This window comes from Apteryx rowi, unplaced genomic scaffold (genome assembly GCF_003343035.1).
Source record: "Apteryx rowi isolate R43461 unplaced genomic scaffold, aptRow1 scaffold_1407, whole genome shotgun sequence".
Lineage (NCBI taxonomy): Eukaryota > Metazoa > Chordata > Aves > Apterygiformes > Apterygidae > Apteryx > Apteryx rowi.
The window spans coordinates 37,831-53,288 of record NW_020447650.1 but is presented as its reverse complement, the minus strand read 5'-3'; the positions used below and the strand labels follow the sequence as shown (position 1 = coordinate 53,288).

The 15,458-nt window shown below is 66.1% G+C and overlaps 2 protein-coding genes across 3 annotated transcripts; both read left to right on the top strand.

The window, feature by feature from the left end:
• Positions 1–654: 654 nt before the first annotated feature.
• Positions 655–7,905, top strand: NEMP1 (nuclear envelope integral membrane protein 1). 2 transcript variants are annotated; one of them, XM_026057854.1, is made up of 10 exons: positions 655–807; positions 2,471–2,592; positions 2,701–2,920; positions 3,257–3,329; positions 3,691–3,784; positions 4,047–4,161; positions 4,419–4,644; positions 4,987–5,160; positions 5,674–5,861; positions 6,529–7,905. In XM_026057854.1, exons 1-9 carry the CDS (start codon positions 678–680, stop codon positions 5,858–5,860), a joined length of 1,341 nt encoding a protein of 446 aa, XP_025913639.1. In that variant the 5' UTR covers positions 655–677; the 3' UTR covers position 5,861; positions 6,529–7,905. The 2 variants fall into 2 exon arrangements, with proteins under 2 accessions (XP_025913639.1, XP_025913638.1); XM_026057853.1 differs by having other exon boundaries at positions 656–807; positions 5,674–7,905.
• Positions 7,906–9,785: 1,880 nt separating this feature from the next.
• Positions 9,786–15,376, top strand: MYO1A (myosin IA). Its single transcript, XM_026057851.1, has 23 exons — positions 9,786–9,908; positions 10,156–10,271; positions 10,434–10,528; positions 10,603–10,707; positions 10,807–10,853; positions 10,942–11,005; positions 11,080–11,178; positions 11,255–11,358; positions 11,446–11,593; positions 11,665–11,783; positions 11,872–11,958; positions 12,048–12,113; positions 12,205–12,309; positions 12,546–12,608; positions 12,807–13,007; positions 13,110–13,336; positions 13,424–13,624; positions 13,797–13,890; positions 13,999–14,148; positions 14,274–14,342; positions 14,572–14,658; positions 14,865–14,939; positions 15,056–15,376. Exons 1-23 carry the CDS (start codon positions 9,786–9,788, stop codon positions 15,302–15,304), a joined length of 2,694 nt encoding a protein of 897 aa, XP_025913636.1. The 3' UTR covers positions 15,305–15,376.
• The last annotated feature ends 82 nt before the right edge of the window (positions 15,377–15,458 follow it).

Genomic DNA, 15,458 nt, shown 5'->3' with positions numbered 1-15,458 from the left:
GCCGCCGGGAGCGAGCGGGCCCCGCGCCGCGCCCCACCGGGGCCCCCCGACGGCCCGAGCGACCCTACATAAACAACGTGGCGCTGCTTCCTGATAGGTGGAGCCGCGCGTCAATCAGGCACGAGGGGCGGGAGCGGGGCTGCGCTCTGATAGGCTGAGCAGTATGCCTGTCGCAGTCGTTACTAAGGCGGGCCTCGCGGTTGCTATGGGCCCAGCCGGCTGTTGGGTTGAATGGAGACCTCGCCCGTCACCCTGGTAACCAGGGGCGGGATCAAGGCTGGCTCCTGCCCGGGTTGCGCTGATAGGCTGCGAGCTCTGTCAGTCAGCACTGCAGCAGGCAGGGGGCGCGGAGTGCGCGCGCGCGGCCGCAGCTCCCTCCCGATAGGTTGCATGCGCCATCACTCTGCGTGACGTCACGCGATTCCTGCGTCCCCGTTGGCTGCCCGCTGGCCCATCCCGGCGGTTGCTAGGGTGGGCGGCGGAAGCGGAAGTCGGCGGAGCGGCCATGGCGGGAGGGATGAAACCAGCGGCGGGGCGGCGGCGGCGGCTCCTGGGGACGCTGTTGCTGCTGCTGCTGCTGCCGCCGCCGCCGCTGGGGGCTGCAGGTGCGCGGGGCGGCGGCGTCACGCGAGGCTGCTGCGGACGGCGTAGTGGGGGAGCAGGGCGGTGATGACGACATGGCGGGGCAGCCGAGTGGCCCTGACGTCGCAGGGGTCCCTGGTGGGGCGAGGCAGGCTGCTGGTGACATCACAGCGGGGCTCGGGGCGGCGGTGTTGACGTCACGGGGGAGCGAGCAGCGTAGCTTGGGTGAGGGACGGGGAGCGGGATGGGGAGCAGGGCGGCGGTGACGTCAGGGGAGTGGGGCAGCAATGATGTCAGTGGGAAGCAGCGATGACGTGGTGGCTCCGGGCTCTGCTGGCCGCCTGCCCCGGGCCCCCGGCACCGCCAGGGGGGTTGGCAGGGTCCCCTGGCCCGGCCGCTCCGTGAGGGCGCCCTGGGCTGGGGGCGGCCGCGCTCGTCCCCTTGGCCGGCTCCGGCGCAGGGCCGCGCTCAGGGGGATGTCAGAGCTGTGGGGAGCGAGGGGGCCCTGCCCCGCCTGCGCTGTTCTCACAGGATCGTCTCGAGCAGGAGGGGGAGCCCCGGCCCCCCACGCAGGCGCCTGCTTGCTGAGGCAGGAGGGACGCTCACCCCAAAGCCTGCTGGTTTCACCTGTTCTGCCCCGTCTGCTCCTGGTCTGCCCTCTGCCAGCTGCAGTCTACAGCTGAAGCAGTTCCCTGGAGCTGCTCCAGCTCTGAGGCAGCATTTGCACCTCTCTCCCTGCTGCCCGAAGGGTGCTGCACAGTGCTGGCAGCTCCCTGGGGAGGGTGACTTTGCCAGGCTTGGCCCACTGGCTTCTTCTGTTCAGGGAGCAGAGATTAGACTGGGCAGTTGTGAGCTGGGTTTTGCAGGAGCTGTGGCCTGTCTCTCCCGATCAAGAAGAGGGTGGGATATTGGGCTGAAAGTGATATGACAGTTTCCAAAGTCTATTAAATCAACCAAATGTTGGCCCCAGGGTAGCCGAGTGACAGAAGGGAGCCCTTCATTGGGTACCAATTCTGCTTTGCTGAGGCTGAACCATGTAATATGTTGGGGGGAGCAGAGGGAGTTGAGCAGCCCAAGCTGTGTGCGGCCCCAGTTCAGCAAATGAAGCAGAAAGGGTTGTCGGGCATTTGCTGCTTCCTCGCTCAGTCCCCTTAGAACAGCTCTTCTCGGGAAACTGGATATTATTCTGCTTTCGGGTAATTACATTTCTCTTCTAGTTTGTGCTGGCTGGTAAATAGTCAGAGCATGTTATTCAAACACCCACCACAACCCGTGAATTCATCAGTCTGAGCCAGCTCTGTGAGGGAGCGTATTTACGCCTCTGGGGAATGGGCTCACTGTGGGGAGCCTGTTAGCAAGATGCATGTTCTTCAGCAAAACTCTCCCCTGGTGCTTCAGCCCTCCAGTGCGAAAGAAAGGCCTGGTGCTGTGAAAGAGCTTTGCTGAAGGAATACAGGCTTTGGGACACCCTGCTGTCCAGATCTGTCTGTGTGATGTTGGCCCCTTCGTAGGATTCTGGAGCCTAACTCACCCTGGCATATTAGCTCATGCAGAAGGCAGGCTTGGATTTAGCTCTTCTCTGAGCTAGGGATGGCTCTAGAATGAGGAATTGTGCTGGAAAGAGGGATAGGGGAAGGGTTTCTGCTGTTCCTGATAATCYCAGAAATAGAGATATTCCAGAAAAGAACCAGCCAGTATATTCATTGCAAGGAAAACAGAGAAAGCACTTTTATTTTTCCTACACAGGGTATAATTAACTAGGGGAACTCCTGCAAGGGAAAGTGGACCCATGTGTTTTGGTGGGAGGTTGCTCACGTTGAAGCAGACAGGAATAGATGCCTCATGTTTTGTTTGTGTTGCTAAATCTCCTTTCTCCAACTCTGTGAAGACTCCAAGGAATCGGTCATACCGCTCCAAGAGGGCCGGACGTGCAATCAGTCAGCTTCCCACCGTTTCTGTTACACCAACACACGGGTCCCGCAATGGCACGACATATGGACCAGGATGCAGGTGAGAGGAGAAGGCAGGTTCTTGTCGGGGTGTAGCGGGGCTGAGCCCCTCCTGCCTTTCCAGCAGCTGCAGCAATACCCCCCCGGGTCGCTTCCCTCCCCTTCGCAGATCCGGATCAACAGCAGCAGGATGATCCGAGTCATCCAGGTGGACAGCGAGGAGGAGCTGAAGGAATTGGAGGAGTTCAACGTGTGGAACTTCRTCTTCTCTTTCCTGAAGGAGAAGCTGAACGACACCTGCATTGATGTGGATCTCTACAGCAACAAAACCTGTCTGAAGGTTGAGCTGCTGGAGRCGGGCACCACGTACTGCGTCATCCTCTTCCGATGTAGGTCTTATTGCCTGTGGGGGAATTTGCTGGGCTGGGAGATGGTTTGACTCTGCCAGGATGCTCAAGGGAGCGAGGAGGACCTGGTACAGATCTCAGGCTCTGAGGGCTGGCAGGGTTGGTCCTTTGCTGGAAAGGAGAATGGCTTGGAAAGAGGAGCATGCCCCATCTCACGGGATGTAAAATGGGGGAAGACAGGGCTCTGTCTGCCCCTTCTCAGGGGTTTGCCTTGGGCACTGCCCCTTCCCAGCTCTTACGACAGCGTGGTAAGCTGGAGCTTGTCACAGCAGGCACCATGCCAGGATGTCTCTCAACCTGGGCTTGCTCTCTTTCCAGGGTTTGACCCTAAACTCTTCCTGGTTTTCTTCCTGGGCCTGTTGTTGTTCTTCTGTGGGGATATGCTGAGCAGGTGAGTCACCTCCTTTTACCCTGTGCGCTGGGGGCTGAGCTGTGCTGGATGTGCAGGGTAACTTTGCTTGCCTGCGTGCTGGGAAAGGTGGAGCCAAGCAGCAGAGCCTACCTGTCTGCTCTGGGGCTGCATGGGTGCCCCGCCTGACTCCCACAGGCGAGGGATCCGTGGGACTGTGCGCGGTTTCCCTGGGTTTCCAGGATGCAAGGTGCCTTTCCGATGGCACCATGTGTTGGGGTGGGCACTGCCTGTCTGGCTTTGGCTGCCTGCAGACTCTTCTCTCGGGGGGGTTGTTCCCGGCAGGTATGTTTGTACCTGTGAGCTGTAAAAGACCTTGTGTGTGTCTGTGTGATCTCCACAGGAGCCAACTCTTCTACTACTCGGCCGGGATAAGTTTTGGCTTGCTGGCCTCGCTGCTCGTCCTCATCTACATGATGTCCAAGGTCATGCCGAAGGTGAGTGTTGGGCTCTCTTGTGCTGAGAGACTGCAGCAGCCAGGCTGGTCTGGAGGTGGGGCTGGCTGTGCTCTGGTGYGTAATAGCCCTTTTCACCACCTGCACAGGTGGGCTGGTGAGAGTGCTGGAGTACATGGCCTTGGGGTGTTGGGTTGTGGGTCTGGCTTTGCATGTAGCCAGGCTTGGCAATCGGGAGAAGTGGGTAGAGCCACAGGTGCCCTCTAGCCACAGCCTGTCCTGATTTTCCTGTCTCCTTTCCTAGAAAAGTCCTGTTTACTTCCTACTGGTAGGAGGCTGGTCCTTTTCCCTCTACCTCCTTCAGCTGATCTTCAAGAACCTACGAGAGATCTGCAAGTCGTACTGGCAGTACCTCCTGGGTGAGTGTGGGCCCTTCMGACCTGCCGGCTTACCAGTCTGTGTGACCCCTCCCTGGAGCTGCCACGCGCCGGTGAAAAATGCTGAGGCTTCCTGCCCTCCTCATTGCTGCAGATACTGCTTTGGGGCTCCAGGGCTGGGTTTAACTGCAGCTCTGGTAGATACTGCTCGGCAAGCTCCTCTCAGCCAGGGTTGAGCCAGCGCGGTGAGAGTGCCCCTGCACTGGTTCCCTCCTGCTGATCCCTGTGCTCTCCTGCAGGCTACCTGCTGCTCGTGGGCTTTGTGAGCTTTGGCGTGTGCTACAGATACGGCCCGCTGGAGAACGAGCGCAGCATCAACCTGCTCTCCTGGACCCTGCAGCTCCTGGGCCTGTTGCTGATGTACTCGGGCATCCAGATCCGCCCCATCGCCTTGGCCGTGGTGGTCATTGCCATCTGCACCAAGAACCTGGACTATCCCTTGCAGTGGGCCTATGCTGCCTACAGGTGAGGGCTGCTAGCAGCCTGGCCTCGCCTGCTTCCCTGCCATTGCCTGGCCCAGGCAAGCTGCTAGATGGAGCCCAGGTTGCAGGACCAGGGTGTTTCTGCTGGGGTTTTAAGCCCAGGGAGGGGTACGCAGATGGGCTTGTCTCCTCTCCCCTGGGGTGTGTGGGGAGCAGCTCCTCACGGCCGGGAGTCTCCCTCGGGAGCGGGCTGCAGAGGCCAGAAGGACGTGCTCTGCTCCTTCCCGCCAGTAGCTCTTGCCCCAGCTCTCCTGGGCATTTGAACCTGCAGTGGGGGGTCCTGCCCTGGCTGGGAGGGCAGTAACCGGTGCTGCTCTGCTGGCAGGAGAGTGCAGAGCGCCAGGCTCGGGCCGAGCCCCCCTCGTCTGCTGACAGAGGAGGAGTACCGCGTCCAGGGCGAGGTGGAGACGCGCAGGGCCCTTGAGGAGCTGCGAAGCTACTGCAGTAGCCCAGATTTCTCTGCCTGGGCTACCGTCTCCCGCATCCAGTCTCCCAAGAGGTAACTTCTCCTGGCAGCATGCTCAGGGTGGCTGACCTCATCTCCACATGCTTCTGAGCACAGGGCTTGCTTTGTGCATGCCTCTGAGGTGAAAGGAGAGCAGAGCTGCCACCTCCAGCTTTATGGATGGGGAGACTGAGGCACAGAAGGTCTCTGGCATGCTGGAAGCAGGGCATGTCACGAGGGAAGGGACAGAACAGCTCTCCCAGTCCTGACCCAACCTCCTCCATGCTAGGCCACTTCTCAGCCATGGCTCTGCCKGTGCCTGAGCAGGCGTGGAGGGAGGTGGTACACTCTGCCGCAGCACTGCTGGGCTCCATCCGCAGTGCCACCCCACGGACGGGGGGCTCAGGTCGATGGGGTGCAGCCCTGCGCATGCCGACAGCGCTGCCACACTGCGTGGCTGAGCTGGCGTGCCGGGGCACCGAAACTGTCCCTGGCTCCTGTGCCAGGGCCTCACAGGGGACTGTTGAGCATGAGTGCACAACGTGTTTCTTTGTGGCTTCTTCCCAGGTTTGCTGACTTCGTGGGGGGTGCCTCTCACCTCACCCCGAACGAGGTCTCTGTCCACGAGCAGGAGTATGGCCTGGGCGGTGTCTTCCTCGAGGACCAGCTCTTTGAGGAGGAGGAGGACAGTGACTCCTTTGACAGGGATCACACGAGCTACTCCCTGTCCCACAATCACCTGGATGCTGATTGAGGTCAGCTGCCCCGGACCCACGAGGGCGAGGGGCAGAACCGCTGTTGTTACCCCCATTTCCCTGACAGCCGCAGCGCACGTGGACGCAGCCCTGCCTGCAGCGTGGGCAAGACAGGGAGAGCTGGTGTCTGCTCCCGGCACCTCAGATCCTGTCCTGAGCTGGGCCGCCGTTAACTCTGCAGCAGAGCCAAACTGGGAGGGGAGGATAAGGGGAGCTGACACCCCCGCCTTCCCCAGGCGATTCCTGCCAGGCTGAGGCACGAAAGCTGTYGGCAGCACAGCCCCCAGTGCTGACAGCGGGTGTGCAGGGAGCTGGTCCTGGGAGGTGACCACAAGGCAGCCAGGCTCTGCGCTGCTGACAAGACGTGGGATATTGCTGCTGACTAAAGGTGGACTGGAGCTGTCCTGGCTTTGGTGTGCATGCGTGTGAGCCTCCTAGTACGTGAATCGGATGGGCAGGGACCTCCCTCTCAGCCCTGTGGGCGCCRCATCGACTCCTGCAAGCGCGCTGAGCTCCCCGTCCCTCGGCAGCGCTGCTGTAGCCAGCCGATGGGGAGCCTCATCCCCACACTGTTGCCGCCGGGCTGCTGAGTGCCCTCGCTCTGATGGGGAGCGTCTCTTTGCCTGCTGGGGTGTGGAAGGGAGTGAAAAGTCTGTCTCGCGTGCAGATGCCTGTAGAGGGATGACATGTGCATGCGAGGAACTTTGGACCTGCCCTTCTGGTGTCTGCGTGCTCAGCACCTGCCTGCTCTGGGGCTGTCTTCGGAGAGAGAAGCTTTCCAGATGCTGCAGGGCCTGGGGCGTGGGTGAACCGCTCCTCCTCATGCTACTGCTTACCAAAGACACCTGAGGGCTCCGGGTGGTTGGGCTGTGACTCTGACTTGGATCAAAACCCTCATGGATACCAAAAACCCCAGCGCCTCCTGGGCGGAGACATGACTCTGCAGGTGCCTCTTGCAGGAGGAGGGGGGTGCGTGTGCATTACAGACCTCGGGAAGAGGCCCTTAAGCTTTTGTGGCCCCCGGTGTGGCTCGCCCTGTCCTCCCCTTGCAGCTGTGATGTGGCAGACCCTGTGCTGGCAGCCCTGCGTCTCTGCTTCCCCGGGCTCTCCTGTCTGCTGGGCAGTCCCTGGCTGAGGACATGTGAATGTGCTTCCTTCTCCCCGGGCTGCTGCGTGTTTAGGTGCTGACAGCTCCTTCCTCTCCACCCATCCCAGACTCCAGCTTTGGGGGAAGCGTGGGGTGTTTGCAGAGCGTGGGGGTCCCTGGGGGCTCCTCTGCAGCTGGCTTTGAGGCCATGCCTGGAAAGCAGCCTGGTCCTGAAGCTGGGCTGCTGGCCGCCTCCCAGCRTGGGGTGACACCTGTGCTTCCTCGCTGTGGCCTGTAAATGCCCCTGTGCAAAGTGTTTGTGATGCAGGTGAGTCTCCAAGTGTGCTGGGACGCTGGAGCTACTGCTCTCTGCTGCTGAGCCCCTGTCCTTGTGGGGACTGTCCCCGCGCGCTCCTCTCCCCAGCGGGCGTGGGGCAGAGGGATTGACCCTGATTGTATTTACTCCTTCCCGTGCTGGGGAAGGGGCTCTGCTCTTTGGCAGCCGGGCTCTTGGCAAGGCTGAGGACCAGCCTTTAACAAGCACAAACATGGAGGGGATGCTCTAGTCTATGCAACTTTCTAAGCAATAAAACTGCCCTCCTGTAGCCTTACTGCCCCAGGGGCTGCTTCTGTTGCCCTCAGCCTGGGCTCCCGCAGCCCGGCCTTTGCCTCGTCTCAGTGTTATTGTCCCCCTCTGGCTGCGAGAGGAAGGGAGGGATCCCCAGCGCACCCTCTGCTGCGTCTCCCTGGGCTGCTTCCTCTGAGCTGCTGTAGCTATTCTCGCTGTTGGTTTGTTTCTGTGCCAAGTTTGCTCTCCTGCCCTTGCTGTGCTCCCGTCCCCACTCACGTTAGCGGCCCGGCACGTGTTCCTCCCCGCACGCTGCGGCTCTTCTGTCCCCTCTGTGGTTAACGCAGGTTGAAGACTGATTATTTTTTTTAATAAAGGTGTATTTTGTAGCTGATGAGGCCTCATTTGTCCATCCCCCGGCGACCCCAGGGTGCGCCTGGTGGTCCATGCGAGCTTGCTCTGCCGAGGAGGCTGCAGGGTACTTGGGGGACAAGGAGCAGGCGGCTGGGAGGCAGGTGCCTGCGGAGGGCAGGATGGGAGCAGAACCGAAGGCAAGACTGACCCTGTTCTTGCCAGAAGCCTTTAATGCTCTGGGGCATGGCAGATTTCTCCCCACAAGCCCCGGTGGTGACTTTGTTCTGGCGAGGGCAGGTGCCTTGCCCCTGGGGAGCAGCCTGGGGCATTCCCGGCCCTGCCAGCCCCTGGACCTTGCCCCAGTTTCCTGGAGCCCTGGAAGGAAGCTCCCTTTGTTTGCTTGGCTGCAGTTGAGTTTGCCTGCTTGTTCCTGCTATAAACTGTTGCTGGGGGCGTGGGGAAAACGCAGCAGTAACAGCCCCGCCAGGCTGGGCCCACTGCGCGGGGCATGGGCGGGGGCGGGCGGGCAGCCTGGCATCGCTTCCCCGCTCGCTGCCTGCCTCGGTTTCCCCGGGTGCGAGCGGTCCTGGCGGAGCAGCCCTTTCCCTGGGCTGTGCCCCGGGGGAGGTCCCTCCTGCCCCCCGCCCCTCAGGGGCCAGTCCTGGCCAGCGCCCGCGGGGCTGGGCCGGCTCCTAGGCAGCCCCGGCCGAAGCCGCTCCAGGAGCTGCTGCCGCTGACAGCGAGGTGAGTCGCGGAGCCCCTTGCTCGCAGCCGGCAGCCGGATGCACCCAATCCCCCCGGCATCCCGGTCTCTGGCTGGGGGCACCCCATGCATGGAGCCCACATCCCGGGGGGCACCCCACCCCACGGGACCCCCACCCCAGGGTGCACAGGGAGCTCCGAGCCCCAGCACAACGGCGGGGTGACGGAGGGGAGCCTGGGGCTGCCCTGGAGTCCTGGGGGGGGGGGGGGAACCCTTGCCCAGCAGCCCCCACTTGTGGGTGCTCAGCCTGGGGCCCCTCGCCCAGCAGAGAGGGGGTTTCCGTGCGGGTGCCCAGCTCCGCGGGAGGCTGCGGGGACCTGCGGGGACACGTCCCCTTGGAGGCTGCTGCTCAGGGAAGCCGAGCGGCCCTGGCCGGGTCTGCCTCCATCCCCCCGTTCGCCCCCTCCTTCCCTGCCCGCTCGYGGCGACCTTTCCCCGGGCGCTGATAAGCAGGGCCGGGTTTACAGCCCCGCGCCGAGCGAGCGCAGCGCCCGGGCTGTAAAGCGAGGCTGAAGGTCTGAAGGGAGCACGAGCGCTCTATAAAAGGCAGGTGAGGGATCGTGCCCTGGGGCGGATGGCGGCGGGGGAGCCAGTGCGCTCGCCCTCGGGTGCTGCTGGGCTGCCCTGCGCCTGTCCCCCCCCCTGCAGCCCCCGCTCCCCCCTACCAGGAAGGAGGGAGGAAGCGGAGGCTGAATTCATCCGTGCTGCAAGAATAGGGCCCAGGTGTCCAAGCTTCCTGGCTGGCCCCCGCGCTTCCCACCAGCCGCTGCAGGCAGAGTCCGGGTATCCTGCCTCCCCCGCAGCCCCCGCCCAGACGCCAGGGTCCCCCGAAGGAGCGCTCTGTGCCTTGTCCCCATCCCTGAGGGCTGCCCGCGCGCCGTGGTGCCTGGCACGACGGGGACCCGGAGCCACCGGCTCCGGCAGGGGTGACGGTCCCAGCTGCATCCTCCTGGCTGTGGGCCGCATCCTGCTCCACCCTGTGCCGGGCTCAGCTGGTGCTTCGTGCCTTGGCACGTGCGTCTTGGTGCGTCCCTGCCCACCCCAGGCAGCCGAGAGCCCAGGCGTCCGGGGGCCGGAGGGAGGGGGCTGTCACCTTGCCACAGGCTGCAGCCCCCTTCGCTCTGCCCGCAGCCTCCCCGGAGCCGCCCGGCCATGGAAGCCACGGCCTCACTGCTGGATGCCGCGGCTGTCGGGGACCTGGTGCTGCTGGACCCGCTCACCGAGGAGTCGCTGCTCCATGCCCTGCAGGAGCGCTTCCGGCACCGGGACATCTACGTGGGCAGCGGACTGGGGGGCACAGGGAGGGGAGGCGGCAGGGCTCRGGGTGTGGGACGGGGAGACAGGGGGGCGCAGAGGGGTCGGGATGGGGAGATGGCACAGGGGATGGGGAGAAGGGGGGTGGCACAGGGGGTCAGGATGGGGAGACGGGGACGCAGAGGGATGGGAATGGGGAGGAGGGGACGCAGGGGCTGGGCTGGCTCGTCGCAGCCCCATGCGCACCACGGCCTCCCGCCGCCCGCAGACGTACATCGGGAACGTGGTGATCTCGGTGAACCCCTACTGCTCCCTGCCCATCTACACCCCCGARAAGGTGCAGGAGTATCACGGCTGCAACTTCTTTGCTGTGAAGCCCCACATGTGAGCGCGGGGGGGGGACGGCGAGCGGTCTGGGCGCCCCCAGCCCCCCCGGGCGCTCTCCGGGCTTCGGGGTCTGGCGGCGGCATGGGGCAGCCCCGCGGCCGCACCGGGGGGTCTCGGCGCTTCCCCTCCAGCCCCTCTCTGCCCCCCCCCGGTCCCCAGCTATGCCATCGCCGATGACGCCTACCGCTCGCTGCGGGACCGCGACCGGGACCAGTGCATCCTCATCACGGGCGAGAGCGGGGCCGGCAAGACAGGTAGTGCCGGGGGCCGGCAGGGCGTGGGGCCGGTGGGACGGGTGCCCCCCTGGCGCTGACTGCCCCCCCCGCAGAGGCCAGCAAGCTGGTGATGTCCTACGTGGCGGCCGTGTGCGGCAAGGGCGAGGAGGTGACCAAGGTGAAGGAGCAGCTGCTGCAGTCCAACCCGGTGCTGGAGGGTAGGTGCCCAGGGCCGGGGGCTCGGCACGGCTGCTGGAGCCGCCCTGGACCCCCGCCACTGCCTGACCCCCCCCTTCCTCCTCCTCCTCCTCCCGCAGCCTTTGGCAACGCCAAGACCATCCGCAACGACAACTCCTCCCGATTCGTGAGTGCCGGGCGGGGGGCGGCAGGGCCGGAGCCCCGGGGSCGGGCAGCGGCTCCCTGCGGATGCCCTCAGCCCGGCCCCTCTCCAGGGCAAATACATGGACGTGGAGTTCGACTTCAAGGGCGAGCCCCTGGGAGGCGTCATCAGCAACTGTGAGTGCCGCAGCGGGGGGGGGGGGGTCCCGTCGCGGCCCCCCGCCCTGCTGACGCTCGCCCCCTCCCCGCAGACCTGCTGGAGAAATCCCGCATCGTCCGGCAYGTGCGGGGCGAGAGGAACTTCCACATCTTCTACCAGCTCCTGGCCGGCGGCTCGGCCGAGCTGCTCCGTAGGTGCCGGGGCCTGGGGGGGGGGGTCGGGAGCGGGGGGCTGTAGCTGAGCCCCGTCCCGTCCCGTCCCCGCAGAGCGGCTGAGGCTGTGCCAGGACTGCCGGCACTACGGCTACCTCAACCGCGAGAGCTGCAGCCTGCCCGGCGTGGACGACGCTGCCAACTTCCGCGCCGTGCAGGTGCCGGGGCTGGGGCTGGGGCCGGGGGGGGACGCAGTGGCCCATCGCCCCCGTCCCGCCCCGCTGAGCCCCCGTCCCCGTCCCCAGAACGCCATGGAGGTCATCGGCTTCTCGCCGGCCGAGGTGACGGCGCTGCTGGAGGTGACGGCCGTCGTGCTCAAGCTGGGCAACGTGCAGCTCAGCAGCCGCTTCCAGGCCAGCGGGATGGAGGCCTGCAGCATCCCGGAGCCGCGAGGTAGGGAAGGGCCGGGAGCCGGGATGGGGGCGCAGGCTCGGCCCCGGCACCGCCGCCTCCCTCTGCCGCAGAGCTGGAGGAGATCTGCCAGCTCGTCGGGCTGGACCCCGGCACCCTGGAGCAGGCGCTGTGCTCCCGCACCGTGAAGGCCCGCGACGAGGTGGTGCTCACCAGCCTCAGCGTCTCCCAGGTGCGCGGGGGGCCCTGCCCTCGCCCGCCCTGCCCGCCGCGGGGCCGGCGCCCGGGGCCCCCGCCGAGCCCTGCCCTCCTCTCCCCAGGGCTACTACGGGCGGGACGCGCTGGCCAAGAACATCTACRGCCGCCTCTTCGACTGGCTGGTGAACCGCATCAACACCAGCATCCAGGTGAGGGTCCGCCGCGGCCGGGGACGCCGCCTCCCCCCCTCCCCAGCCCGGCCCGGCCGGCCCCGGCTCAGCGCCCGGCGTCCCCCCAGGTGAAGCCGGGCAAGCAGAGGAAGGTGATGGGCGTCCTGGACATCTACGGCTTCGAGATCTTCCAGGTGAGCGACGGGGCCCCCGGGGCGGGCGGTGGGCGGGATGCGGGGCAGCGCTGGACGGGGTCTAGCGGGGCTGCGGACCCCTCTCCCGCAGGACAACGGCTTCGAGCAGTTCGTCATCAACTACTGCAACGAGAAGCTGCAGCAGATCTTCATCCTGCTGACCCTGAAGGAGGAGCAGGAGGAATACATCCGAGAGGTACCCAGCTCCGTGCTGCCGTGCCGGACGCAGCCCCTTGGCAGCCTGGGGCCGGGGAAGTGCCCCAGACGGCTCCACGCCGCGGCCCTTCCTCGCCCTGCTCCCTGCCGGGAGCAGGCTCAATAACAGGAAGGCAGGGAGGGATTCGGGATCCCCTTCCCTGCTGCCGGACGTCCGGTTCCTGCCCCGCATCGGCCGGGGGGGGGGCCATGCACCTGACTCCGCTCTGCTCCCAGGGCATCCAGTGGACCCCGGTGGAGTTTTTCGACAACAGCATCATCTGCAACTTGATTGAGAACGTGAGTCACTTTGCACCAACGCACGGAGGTGTCCGTGTCCGTGTCCCAGCTCCCTCCCTCGCGCCGGGCCGAGTCCGGGCTCGGCAGAGCCGGGAGCGGGCTGGACGCAGGTGGTCGGGTGGGTCAGGGACGGGGCGGTTTGGGGCGCCGGACGGCGGCGCGGCAGGGCTCGGGGCGACGCTGCCCGTCACGGCRCAGGGCACGTGCGGGATCCTGGCCATGCTGGACGAGGAGTGCCTGCGGCCCGGCACCGTCAACGAGGACACCTTSCTCGGCAAGCTGGACCAGGTGTGCGCCGCCCACCGGCACTACGAGAGCAAGGCGACGCAGAACGCCAAGCGGGTCACCGATGTCAGCCTGCCGCCCCGCTGCTTCCGCATCCACCACTACGCCGGCAAGGTCGGGGCCGCATCCGGCTTGGCGCTCCGCGGGAATGTCCCACGCCGGGGCTCCCGCGCCCTGCCCCGCGGCCCCCGGCGCTGACGCTGCCCCCGCTCCCAGGTGACCTACAACGCGAYGGGCTTCATCGAGAAGAACAACGACCTGCTCTTCCGGGACCTGTCGCAGGCCATGTGGGCCTCGCGGCACCCGCTGCTGCGCTCCCTCTTCCCCGAGGGCGACCCCCAGAAGGTCTCCCTCAAGCTGCCCCCCACCGCCGGCTCCCAGTTCAAGGCCTCCGTGGCGACGCTCATGAAGAACCTCTACTCCAAGAACCCCAACTACATCAGGTAGGAGCCGGGCAGGGTCCCGCGCCCCAGCCCTGGCCCCGGCCGGCACCGGGCCGCTCCCAGCCCGCCGCTCGCCCTCCTCCCCAGGTGCATCAAGCCCAACGAGACCAAGACGGCGATGCTGTTCACGCCGGAGCTGGTGCTGGCGCAGATCCGCTACTTGGGGCTGCTGGAGAACGTGCGGGTGCGCCGGGCGGGCTACGCCTTCCGCCAGCTCTACGGCCCCTTCCTGGAGCGCTACAAGATGCTCTGCAAGAAGACCTGGCCACGCTGGGCGGGCAGCGAGAGGTGCGGTGTCGGGGGGAGCATGGTGCATGGGGAGAACGTGGTGCACGGGAGAACACGATGCACATGGAGGGGATCATGGTGCACGGAAGAAGGCGGTGCACGGGGGCCTCTGCTGCCCGCCCCCCGGCRCAGGCAGGACTGACAGCCCCGCATCCCCCCTGTCACGGCACAGGACCGGGGTCGAGGCGCTGCTGGCGGAGCTGCCGATCCCCGCCGAGGAGCTGGCGTACGGGCACAGCAAGCTCTTCATCCGCTCGCCGCGCACCGTGAGTCCGGGCAGGGCACGYGGCGGGGAGGGCTGAGCACCGCACCGGCCCTGGCACGGGGCTGCGGCCCTGCTCCGCGCCCCCAGCGCTCGCCCTCGCCRTCCCCAGCTCTTCGACCTGGAGCGGCGGCGGCAGGAGCGCGTGGCCGAGCTGGCCACCCTCATCCAGAAGATGTTCCGGGGCTGGCGGTGCAGRACCCAGTTCCAGCTCATGCGCAAGAGCCAGATCCTCATCGCYGCCTGGTTCCGGGGCCACATGGTAACAGGGGGACGCTGGCCGCGTCTTGCTCCATCTATCCGCCCCGCAGCCGGGGAGGGGGATGATCCGCAGCGCGGAGTCCCCCAGCACGGCAGCGTCCCGCTCACCCTGCTCTCCCACCGCAGCAAAAGTGCAGGTACCAGCAGATGAGGCGCTCGGCGCTGCTGCTCCAGGCGTACGCGCGGGGCTGGAAGGTGAGCCGGCGCTGCGGCACGGGACCCGGCGGGTTCCCGGAGGAGCCGGGGCGCAGCCGACCCCCGGCCAGGCCGGGCCCCCGCGCTGCTCCGGACCCGCCTCATCCCCGTCTCTCTCCGTCTTTCCTTCCTCCTCTCCTGCCTTGCCTCTCTCCCTCCGGCTCCCTATGTGTGTTGGTGTTTCTCCCCCGCCTCTGGGCTCCTTTGGGCTCTGATCCTTCCTCCGCAGTCTCGCAGGCTCCTTCGGGAGCTGAAGACCCAGCGCCGCCGCCACCGGGCCGCCAGCACCATTTCGGCTTACTGGAAAGGGTACCAGGTAACGGGGCCGAGCCGAGCCGAGCCGGCCGCCCTCTCCTTGCCCGCTGCTCTGTCCTGCTGTCCCTCCGCTGTCCGGGGCTCTCTGTCTTGCCCCTGTGCGCTCGCGTCCGCGGGGCACGCGCCGCCAGGCCCCAGGTGCACGGACACCCCGCGGCCGGCATCCCCCGGGGCCGCATCCCCGCTGACGGCCGCGTCCCGCCGCAGGTCCGCAAGGCGTACAAGAAGTATTTCCGCTCCGGGGCCAGCGCCCGGCTGGCCAACTTCATCTACCGGCGGCTGGTGAGCAGGGCACGGAGCAGCGGGGCACGGGGGCTGTGCATGGGGCCTCTGCCCGGCCCCGAATCCCCAACCCTCGGGCTCCGGCGGCTCCCGACGGCTCCGCGCTTTCGCCCCAGGTGCAGAAGTTCCTCGTGGGGCTGCGGAACAACCTCCCGCCCCTGGCGGTGAYGGACCGGACCTGGCCCCCGGCGCCCTACAAGTTCCTGGCCGGCGCCAACCAGGAGCTGAAAGACATTTTCTACCGCTGGAAGGTGGGAGCTGCCGCGGGGCCATGGGAGGAGCGGGGCCGGAGCCGGCTCCRGAGGGGTCGGTGGCACCGCGTCCTCCCTTCCCTTGGCAGTGCAAGAGGTACCGGGAGCAGCTGACGCCGCAGCGCAGGGCCCTGCTGCAGGCCAAGCTCTGCGCCAGCGAGCTCTTCAAGGACAAGAAGACGCTGTACCCCAAAAGGTGCCGCCTCGGCCAGGGTTGCGGGGATGGGCAGGGGCAGGCGGGTGCACGGGGGCAGGCGGGTGCACGGGG